General features: G+C 42.6%; 1 protein-coding gene across 1 annotated transcript in view; it reads right to left on the minus strand.

The window, feature by feature from the left end:
• Window positions 1-9,780, minus strand: part of LOC111261361 (uncharacterized) — a 53,375-nt gene extending 43,595 nt beyond the window's left edge. The window contains exon 1 of the mRNA XM_086968675.1: window positions 8,963-9,780. Coding sequence (XP_086824801.1) covers window positions 8,963-9,008 — 46 coding nt within the window. The 5' untranslated portion in view covers window positions 9,009-9,780. The remainder of the gene's footprint in view (window positions 1-8,962) is intronic.
• Window positions 9,781-11,604: the final 1,824 nt, after the last annotated feature.

An 11,604-nucleotide genomic window follows, 5' to 3' on the forward strand; every position in this document is an offset into this window, starting at 1 on the left:
ACATCGGTTCTACCTTAAGCATATATGTATATAGGCTAATACTTTGACAATACAAACGTATATGCCTGCCGACTGCTATAAAGTTTTATTTATTTTAGGTATGAACAATTGGCAATGGATAGCGTTTTTGCCTGCCCTGGATGAGTCCTTTTCATTTGGCGTTAATGGAAACGCAATTGTGTGACAATAATAAAACAGACACATACGATTATTCCCACTTTGTTTACGTTCTGCCACTGATGCGGGAGAGCTATTGTGATTATTCCCTGGTCAGCGATTGACTATCAGCAGTATTCTGCTGATGACCCGTGAAATTCGCGACGCGGTAAGTTGCTCCCAGAATGGGTACAAAGACCTCGGTTCGAATCTTCGATCGGTCTGTATTAAGCAGCGAGAGGAATAACCAGCTGTGTTACAGCTGTAACTACGAATTCGACACAAGTGCGTATTGCGTACAAACGCGAATCAGCCTTCAGCTTCACCTGTTTGCTTGAAGTGTTGAAAAATGAGGCCATTTTTCGGTTAGTCGTTTTCGCCCCTTTCTTAGACAGTTTCCGAGGACACAGCGTCACATACACTAGCTATATCAAACTGGTTAAAGGGTGCTATCTGCCCGCAAAGTCTTCTTCAAAACAGATATTACTTGACCCGCACTTCTTGTTTTAGCAATAGGCGAAACTGCCGCTAGGGAATCAATCGTCGTCGAAAGTTTCGTGAACTAAATAATAGATTGATTCAAACGATTAGACATTCAATCAACGATATGTGGTCAAAACGTATTTGACGAAAAGGCATATTTGAACGCAACGATCGCGCGAGATGTTGCCGAAGGTCGTAGAATTATGCCTCTCGGTGGACAGCCGACGCATACGTATGAGTTAACTGTAATAAATAAAATAAGTTATGTTAATTAGAACTACGTAAAACGATTTCCGTAGCGCACTGTTGGCTGTACCGTGGCCTCCGTCCTTAAGCTGCGGCACAGTTATGTGTAGGTAGAGACACCGATAAGCACAGTTGCTACAGAATACTGCGAAAACTATATAAAGTTCACACGTCTATTCCAATGCCAACAAACTTTTATTTTTCCTACCTAGGGTCGCCAACAATTACAGTAATCTTCAGCGGGTTTTTATATATATATATATATATATATATATATATATATATATATATCTGGAACGAATGGCTATAGCTGCTGGATTTATGTCCTACCGATTCGTGTTCCACATTCGCGCAATTTATCTATGGAAAAACAGAGTATTTTGTCAAGTCTTTTAGCATCTTAAGCATGCCTAACACTATTTCATTACTTTTGTCAGTCGAGCTGAATGAGTTGAGACATGTTCGACTTTGACTTGAATCTCCGATCTGAACTGTCTGCAGTTGTTCTATTAGCCTGTTACAACGGTCGTTGTAACAGGGTAATAGAACAGTCAGGTGTACAGTCAGTTTCTGTAATGTGCAAGTTACTATGCTGCCTTATCTCATTACTCTGTTTTTATCGAGTCGATGCCTAATCTTGTCTCCATTATTCAGTTACGTTGACTCAAGTATTATACAATGGGGGACGAGATGGTCTGTGTCGTTAACGCCATCTCTAACAGCCTTGTCATCGAACTGATCAGCGAAGCTATAACATATCGTTACCATAGTGTATTATAGATCTGTTGGAGGAGAAACCCAGATAAGTTCACGCTGACCCATCCGAATGAATGCCTCATAAAATTTCCCCCATATAAAACACAGAAAACTTATTATACGATGATGCTCGAATTATCCGCTGGCCGTATACTAGGTGTGTCCTATCTCTGTGCCAATGCTCCCGTGTTCTCGTTTGTATTGAGCCATCACTGTGCCACTGTTGTCATTTGTGATTACTTTTTGACTACCCTATAATTAGGTTTTAAAGTTCAAACACCATCTGAAGACACTGACATTTCTTTAAATAGTTCACCGTTACCTCGAGCCATATATTTGACGTCGTGAAAACAGCTAGCAAAAGTATCAACTGTTTATAGTGAATACACAGTTTATAGTGCAGAATGGGAAAAAATGGTCCGCGTCCACTCACACTGAGCAAAATCATTCACGCTGATAGTTCACATTATTACTAATAATTATATTCACGATTATAATATGGCCGTTCACGCTTGCTTCCCACTATCAAACGCGCAGCTAGTTTCGCACGTCTTAAAACCTCCCTTTATTGTCTCGCCTCATTCTTCTTCTCTCATATGGCAATCTTCCCTTGGGACATAACCTGTAAAAGCCTTGAAAGTAGCAGTTTTCTATAGAAAACTGTAAATTCCCATTTAGATTCCCTTGATCGATATAAAGGACAACTATTAGGTAACAACAGACGGCACAACTTCTTCAGCCCCCAATGTTCCACGACAGTGCTAGCGGAATGATATGTGAAACGATCCGATCCGATCCGATCGTGACCACTAAATGAGGTACCCGAATTGTAATTGGCTGTTTCGTTCATGCTTACTCACGAGACGAATCCGGCGTAATTTGTCACAGAACATTGCGTGCAATGATCCGCTCGTTGTTTTATCTGGTCGATCGGAGAAATCAAAGATGCGTTCTCTTAAAGTCATTGTCTATCACACGCTGGCGTGTGAATCGAGTTTCAAATGTTTATTAATTAACGAAACACATACGGAGTCTTCACTAACTTCTACTAAACAGTTGTTTTTCGTATGCATTCTGTCCCATAGCTCGGGTCTTCACCTGGAACAGGCAATGCAAATCTGCGTACGAACACGCCTGGAACCAGTTTAATCGCTAAATCATCATCTAATGGCTTATTAGCGACAATATGCTATGTTGTTATGTAGTAAACTGTCTATATAAATGTCTGTCGAGTGGCGTACGCATCTAACACTAACGGGTCCATCCATTCGACATCGGCGGGGACCTGATTCGTCTTTCGATACGATTGTTTCGACCTACCCATACGAGATAGAGACGACGACCAGCAGTGCGTTGGCCTGACCGCAGAGCTAATTACTATGGAGCGTTCTGTTTACCCCTTCTATTTCTACCCCTATGATGCTACAAGTGACCCAAACTGCTATTGCTACTGGCACAACTACCGCTATTAGGATTATCAACAGCGACCATCTGTTCAACTAACCGCGGTACAGTTTCCTAGCATGCAATACGGAGCTGAAGGGCGCCAGCTTGCGGTGTGACCATCGACATAACTGTGTGAGGCTTCGTTTTTCCCACAACATTTAACAGCTCTAAGTTGATATAGTTGCGATTGCTGCAGAAGGGTAACACTCCTGGTTATTTTATAATTGCCGCTATCATAATCAGCATTGAAAGTAGTAACAGTGGATTACACAACGGATTTTTATATTCGTCATTATGAACCGATGTTTCGTGCCCCATCTTTTGAAGCGACGCAAAAATTCGACCGTCGAAGATGTGGCCTCGCTATAGCGGAAGTCTTTGTCAAGGAACGCTTATGGCCATTGCGGCCTGGAATAATGTGTGAAGGCTATAGAAATTTAGCCATCTCAAGTTATAATAGTCATCTTGGCAGAAAGATCGAAATAACTGTCCAAGTTACCAAATCGTAGACCTGTCAAACAGTTCAGGCCATCACAGCGGCCAGCACGAGAGGAGCTGTTTTGCCTTTTGTAACTGTTGCTTGCCGGGTGCTGGACTTCAGCTTGGAAACAGCGTCCGGAATGGATCGGTTCGCGTACGTGTGAATAGACGTTTCTGCATTTGTGCGGTCGTTTTTTAGCCAACCGTAAATACTTCTGAAAGTCGAAAATACAAAAGTACAGCACCTCTATCATCACAGCTGGCGTTGTTGTCCAGATCCTGACTCTTCCTTTTCTAAGGCACCGTTCAGTTGGAACGTAGTTTGTAGTACGTTTGCTAGAGAAACACATAAAAAATCACTTGAACTGTCTTTTCTGTGATCTCAATCCTGTTTCCCAAGATTGAGGAATAGTAAATCGTTGTTTGGAATACGGGCCATATATAAGCTAACACTAGACTACAATTTTTTAAGTCCATTTACTGAATTGAACAAAAGCTTTTGTTTGGATTTTAGGCTGTTGCTGTAGAAACTGAAATCCTTCGTTAAAGTATATATTTTAGATACAGCGATATGTATTGATGTAGACATATCAATTCCTTCTTAGAAATTCGCGCTCCAACCGGATGATGCGGTAGCGACTGAAGATCTATTTCAGCAGAATTGGATGCTCGATCTTCGCGAAAATGTAAATGCAAAGACTATATGCAGAAATTAGTTGTTCAATTCCGCAATAATAAATCAAAATTATCCAATAAATAGCATCTGATCCAAGAAGCGCTTTAAAGAGCTTTTATACACGTTGTGTTCAGACACGCCCGAGGCCAGTTTTTAAGCTGAGGAAAATATTAGCTCCTCGCAGCAGCTTGCGAATGGTTCTGGCATTCAGGCAGCTTTTTGATAGCTTTTTAAATTCAGAGCTCTATGCTATGGAGGTAATTGTATAAAATTGTAGTATGCAAAAGCCCTAAACTTATAGTTCTGGGCGAATAATAAAAGTATCAATCGATCTAAATACAGAAGAGGAGAAAATTCTTTGAAAACATTTTAACGTGCATACAACTGCAACTAGAAAAATTGTTATGACGGACGTGTTCGATTCTTACAAAGGATAAATCAAAACCAGTTGTACTTTACTTAACAGAAAGACAGCTGCGATGAACCGGCCGTAAGTTCTACCTCTAATGCTATTTTCTATACTTAGGGTGATCTCTAGAAAGTTGAATGGTCGTTTTCCTATTCTCGCGCTTTTGGCGTACGCGAAATTTCTGTCCAAACTCTTGACACTCGCGTAGCTTACTACAGCTAAACATATTTATCTGTATCTGGGGACACGGCAAGGCCATCGGTTGACCACTGCTACGTTGACGCCAATATCGGGTTCGGGAAGTGAAGAAAATTAGGCTAGCAGACGCATTTTACGTCAGAACAAGATCACTGGTGAATCAGGTTGATGCGATAGTAAACAGAGAGAGTCCCAGGGTCTAGGAACGAAAGCGCAACAGAAAGGGAAGACTGGTCTATGCGTTTAGTTCCAAGTGCTTTCCGGCTGGGCGACCACGAGGGATCTAGCTAATCCCTCCATTCGGTTGCCTAGGGAGCAAACGTGGCATGTGCGTCGATTTGTATGCGGGCATGGACGCTCTCTCGAAATAGACTCCCACCTTACAGGAATCGGGTGGCGTTGCTGGTAGCGTAGTACTTTTCGGCTTCGTAAAATTTGATGTAGTCACCCATTGCTCTTCCCCCTTTGTTCCATTGAGATGCCTAGGAGCACGTTGGCCAAGCACTGGGTGACTGAGCTTTTCGCTTTAGATCGCAGCGGGGCTTTCGCCGTATGTGGCAGCCTTTGCTTGCTGTTCTAATCTCGTTCGCAGCGTTTGCCCGTAGCCGCATGGTGAAAATAGGTCGCTGGCTTGTTACGGCTTCACAGAGCGTAGCGGACCGTCGACGAAGTAATGCTCTCCGCTAAAAGAGACTCAAAACCTTATCTTGTCACCCCATTAAGCTAACAGCATAATTCATTCGAGATACAGATAATATAGAGTAATAGTGAAAACCAGAACAGTATTCCTGATTGAGGTAGCTGGGTATTACTGGGCGTGCGTGATTAGAGTCAAACACTCTACGGCTTGAGCACGAGCACGGAAAGAGGAACTGGGAAGTGCGGATATTGTTATATAAGTCTATTTAAAGCGCCCTAATTATTATGATTTAAAATAAAGATGCATAAAAGGACACTCAACCATACGCACATGATAGCCTTCTATATGAAATCAGAGTGCAGACCTAACTAAACTGGAAAGATGGCAATTTTTTAGCAGTCCCAGAGCAGATAGTCGACAATGTTATACAGACAGAGGATAGCAGGCTTTAAGTGGAGTGCTCTGCTCTACGGAAAGATAGACATTAGTATATATGATATAGAGAGAAGAACCGGGCCTATACTGCAGAGATCCATGTTGGATTTTCATCCACAACATTTGCATTCACAGCTGTATGACCATACGAAATAGCCAGACATGCGTCCACCCGCCAAATCTCACAATTTTTTCTATAAAATATACATAACAAAGTACCATGTTTGCTAATTTCTCGTCTATGCATGCGATAACACTAGCTGTCACTCAGGGCAATGCATAATCGAAAAGAACAACTCAAAACCTTATTATTTCTATCATTGCTCTTTTTTTTTTTTTCTGAAAAAGTGCGCCATGATTGAATTGGCCAATTTTCAAGTAAAACTACAGCATACAGACATTAGTAACGGTTTGTGCCACACTCTCACGCTTGTCGAGCTGTTTCATTACTACAGTAAAAATCAAAGCGGTAATGATTTAACTTAAGAGTACGTCGGTCGATTGACATCTTCGTTATGAGCTAATTTGATCGATGCAACAGCAGCAGCAGCAGCAGCAGCAGCAGCAGCAGCAACAACAATAACAAAACACGCTTTGTCGCCTGTAAAAAAATGAATTTTTACTGGAAGCTGTGGTGGAGAAAAGAAATTTCGTAGAATCTACGAACCTTGGCTGACGCCGGCGCTGGAAGCGAATGCTACTTGTTTATGACTGCAAACTTAAACTAATTCTGTCCGCCAGATTAACCTCGAAAAGTATCGAAAAAGGTTTGAAAGACAAAATAAGAGAGTGAAGCATCCTGTCTGCTATAGCTGATCCCTTGAAGAGTCGTTGCATGCTCTTCTTCATTCGTCTTGCCTTTAGTTGTTTGAAACAGCTTGTCAATAGACAGGATTGATGAAGGAAGGACTTTCGTTGGCACCTCTACCTATGTATTTACTTGTATGTGTTACCCGCGCAGTTAAGTATACGAACCTTGTTATTGTACTTTCCTCTGTTCCAAATCGATGCATCCGGCCGGACGGCAGGCGATATAGGTAGCCGGCATGAGAGAAATTGGTAGAACAGAGTGAATGGCTTTCAAAAATTGATAGTATGAATATCCTAGGATTCCTTATTCATTCAGGTCAGGCAATTATTCAATTTCGTTTTGCATATCGTATTTTTTTCGGGAACCTCATTTTTCGGCATACGTTCTGTATGACAACGGAAAAGATGGACTATATTATTATTATACCAGCGAAAAGCATCACTGTTTTAAGTGATACACCCCCCGGCCTCGTGTCCGAAACCAGATTACACGGAACCGTCCCCTTGGAACCGCCAAATTCAATACGGATAGGACGCTGCAGAACGCAGGTGCTTATCTTGTTCATACCGGCATATTCCGCCGTTTATCATCCGCGCTCAAAGCTAACTAACTAAGACGCGCACATGTTAAACTACTTTCTGTTCTTTGTACACTTTGCCGTTCTAAAACAGGACTACAAAACACATGTTCTCGATTTTTATTAAATAAAAATAGGTTTTTAAAAATGTATCAATGCCGTATAGCCTAATGATGCACTCGAGTAAGCTCAATGCGTCGTATACGATTAAAATATTTAGATAACCTTAGCTTGTCCTCGCCACGTAATATAAACTTAGAGAAATCTTGCTCTCAACCAAGCGTCTTTGTTTTTTTTGCTCATGCCCTATCAATTTTGCGTTTGACCTAGGCCCATGATAGTTTGGCGGGTTACCTATCTAATAACCCGTTGCGGTCTAGATTCGAAGCTGGACATAGGCAGAATCTGTTTCGCGCTGGAAGCCAGTTGCTTAATAGAACGCCCACTGCTAATACTGGACGTAAAACTCAAAACATAGAAAGACTAAACTAAAGAGTTTTCGTATTACATCGAGAATTTTTGCTTAGGCAAAATCTCGTTCTGTACCCTGGGGTAATCCAATGTGTACCATTGATTCGGCACAACCCACTTTAAGGTCTTCCGCGGTGCTCATTAGCATTCAAAATACGAGCATATCAATCATTACCTACGATATATTTAGTCATTTCTGTTAAATTTGTTTGACGTCTCAAAGCTCCCGAAGTAAGTGTTTTATTAGTACCAAAATCCCGCGCAGAAACTGGGATACCTACGTTTCTATGTTTTAAGTAGACTCAGCTCCTTGCTACAAATCCTTGGCCTTTTAATAACTAGTAATTCAGCTAATGTCTGTTAGATAACCCAGCTAGATTCCGTTTGCTGTTGGGCTCGGCATATTTCGACAACGAGCGCTCTCTCTTCTTCTCGGTCCAAAGGACATAAGAGCATCAAAAAATGAACCCATTTTCTGAAACCGCCTAAAAAGATTGACTTCTAAGAATCGTCTGTTATGGACAAGGTCACGCGATCTGGTAGCATGCTTAAATGTGCAATCGTGGGAAGTATAGCTCACTTTCAAGTAGGTAGTCGTTCAACGAGGGACGCTAATAGATGTTTTACTTTTTCTGATTCTGTTCTTATCTGTCTTCTTATGTAAGGGTTAGTATGAGACGTATATTAAGAGAAGCAGCTTAGGAAACTATCCAAAGTTAATAGTTTATACAAATATCCTAACACCCCCTGATATAATTTAAACGGATACCAACAATAAGCTCATGTCCTAGGTGGGCAATAGTGAAATATTGCCTATACAAAGTAGAATTCTCCTCTATATTGAGCCTTTCCTATTTATTCTATCCGTATTATCGACTTTTGTTGTGTTTTTCTATTCGCGAGTCGGTCTGAAGGAAAGACTTACTAACGACTGTCTGCTTCCGACTGGCTTGTTCCGCACTTGGTGTGAGTATCCTAACAAAAATACATATATCAGACCTGAGGCTTGTAGTCTACACATTTTGCGGATTGATCATACTGACTGAATAGGAAGTCACCGATTTTGAATTCGTCATTTGTACGCGGTTGCTATGGCAATTGAGACGGAAAAAAAACAGAAAATGAAATCTATTATTAACTGAAAGCTATGCGAGACAACAACAACAACTAAGACTTACCATAATGTTCGTAGTGCCGATAATTCGGTCTGTAGGCGCTGTGCATCTTGTACGGGGCCGATTGTCCCCTTTCGGTATCCGGCAACCGAAAATTCTCTGCCCACCGATAGACTATTTGACAAAAAGTTATATCTTGATGTCGATATAGTTATCCGTTTAGCATGTTTTGTTCCTGTTCCTTTTTAAGATCGTCACACAGTCGTATGATAACTCCTCAAAGACGAACGCAGTTCTTCCTATTGGTCGCGCACAACAGTCTCTCTCTATGTCAACCGACCTGCACAACTCCTCGGATCAAGAAGGCTAACTTTGCCGATGCACAGTCATGAATGAATTAGTGAAACACGTTTTTTTTTTGCTACGAATATGTATCATCAGCCTTTAATCGACGACATTGCTGTACTACCTTAGCTAATTTGCGCTCATTCATTGACGTTTCCGACCTGCAATATTCTAACACTGATCTCTATCTGTACAGATATTTCTCGAGGCGTTCTTCTCACATATGCACGCACACTTTCGTACATCCTTTCATCGTCAGCCGACGGGGTTCAGTGACAATTTCCATCTCAGATTATCATAGATACACCCTCCACTCGCTCAATTTCCTAATAACAGCCGCTATTGCAGCGTGTATTCGCTGGACCCAGGCCGTAACTCCAACATGCTTGGATAGGTCGAAACTAGGGCCTGTGACCCTTAAGAGCGGCTACAGGGGTGGTAAGTTGTTACCTCAGTGCGTCTATTGCATCTGTTCTAGCCGCTCTAGCTAGTACCGGCGTCCTGTCTGACGAAGGTGCTGCACTTCTGTCGGTTCCGCAGACAAACTGTACTGCCGAAGCACGGGTAACGGAGCAGCGAAAGTAAATGCGAAGTCCGCACACGCCGTCGATATAACCTATATATTTTGGTGAAGAGAATTTCTCCCAGGCGATGCCGCTAGCGCTGGTGGCAGGGGCTGCTACTACTGTAGCTGCTGCGGCTGCCGTCGATTTCGATGCTATAAGTCGTAGAAGTCTTCGTAGTGGTAACCCTCGTAGCGGCCCTGATAACGGCAGCGTTGCTTCTATAGAAAGAAACGACAGGAGCTGATGCGCTTGTACCAGCAACTGCAGTTCAATCGTGGTGGAGAGGAGAAGCCATTTGGTGTTTAGCATAGAACTCATCCACGTTTTCCTTATCCAACAACTTCCACTCCGAAGTGTTGTCGCGCTGTTGTGCGTGTGGTCGGAGACAGGGCTGAGATTTTCGCACGAAATCTCCGCCGCCCATAAGAACAATAGGAACAGCGGCGGCGGCAGTGAGTTATGCATGTTGTCCTTGCAGTAGCAGCAAATTCGATTGCAGTAACAGGTGACGAAAAGAAGCCCGCGTGATGTTACTGCTGCTCAGCGGTAATGACTGCGGGGCATATGCAACGTCTGCTGCCGCAACGAGAGCATCCCATTGGGGTTTCTTATCGATGACCTAACAGCGACCGATGAGCAGAGGCTGAATTACCAATAGAACTACGGCCGTAAAGCAGAAATCTTAGCATGGCTTAATTGTACATCACCACTATCCCTTGCGTCCGTTCGTTTCATCGCTTTACGGTAGCGTAGAACAGCTAAAGCCGATAAAGCAGAGCGCCACCGGAAAGCTATGAGGTACAATATAATGGCAGAGTAAGTAGTACCATGGGAGTGGAGGCTGTAACAGCTACGAGAGCCGTATTTCTAATGACGTTTCCATAAGCACTCGCTACGTAACGGCGGCAGCAGCCGACAGCCGCTACAAAATAAGAGCATTAATTCAATCCAACGTGTGCGGTAGCGGTAGCCGCAGCCAACGTTTACCACGAGTGTCGCCCCCACTGGGGCTGTTTTGCCTCACGTCGTGATCACCACCATTATGATGATAACAATTATCATCGACATCACCATAACCACTACGATTATCATCAGCATCGGTGTCACCCTGAAATGACGGATCACCGAAACAGCAATAAAGCGTTTAGATATGCCAAGTGAAAGCGGGCAGGCTAAATCTGAAGGAACAGCCCGGCGGCTTGACACTTGACACTTCTCGAAAAACACAAAAAAAAAAAAAGGAAAAAGGCTAGAGGAAAGACGGGAGTAAAAGAAACGAAAACGGAGCCAACGAAGGAAAAACTATGACGATAATGATTGTTTTACACTTTTCTCACATAAAAAGAAGCCCACACTTATAAGTAGACAGAGGCACTGAGTCGTGGAGCAGAGCTGGGCATGATCCAATATGCAGACGCTTACCGGCCTATAGTCGGCTGCGCAGGCGTGAGACATTTTTAGAAAAAAAGACAGTGATGACATTTTTTTATTATCAATTTTTTCCTCACCTATCGACGCAGGGGTACTTGACCAGAAAAACTAAACGCAAGGACGCACACCAGTGGCTGAGCGATAAAGACTGACAAAAATTATATTAGAGCTCGTTTTTGGAGTGACCTCTCGTAGAGAAAGAGATGGATTATTGATTGTAGTAGGGATTTTTTTTATGAATATCAGTTCACACGTGTATAGTTTTGCGTGTGTCATCTATTGGCATGTCAAATGATTCTAGCTGGAACCATAAAAAGAGGTCGTAGTTGAAGATCGCATCTACGTGGGCACACTATTATATAT

The sequence above is a fragment of the Varroa jacobsoni genome, unplaced genomic scaffold, assembly GCF_002532875.2.
Source record: "Varroa jacobsoni isolate VJ856 unplaced genomic scaffold, vjacob_1.0 scaffold_550, whole genome shotgun sequence".
NCBI lineage: Eukaryota > Metazoa > Arthropoda > Arachnida > Mesostigmata > Varroidae > Varroa > Varroa jacobsoni.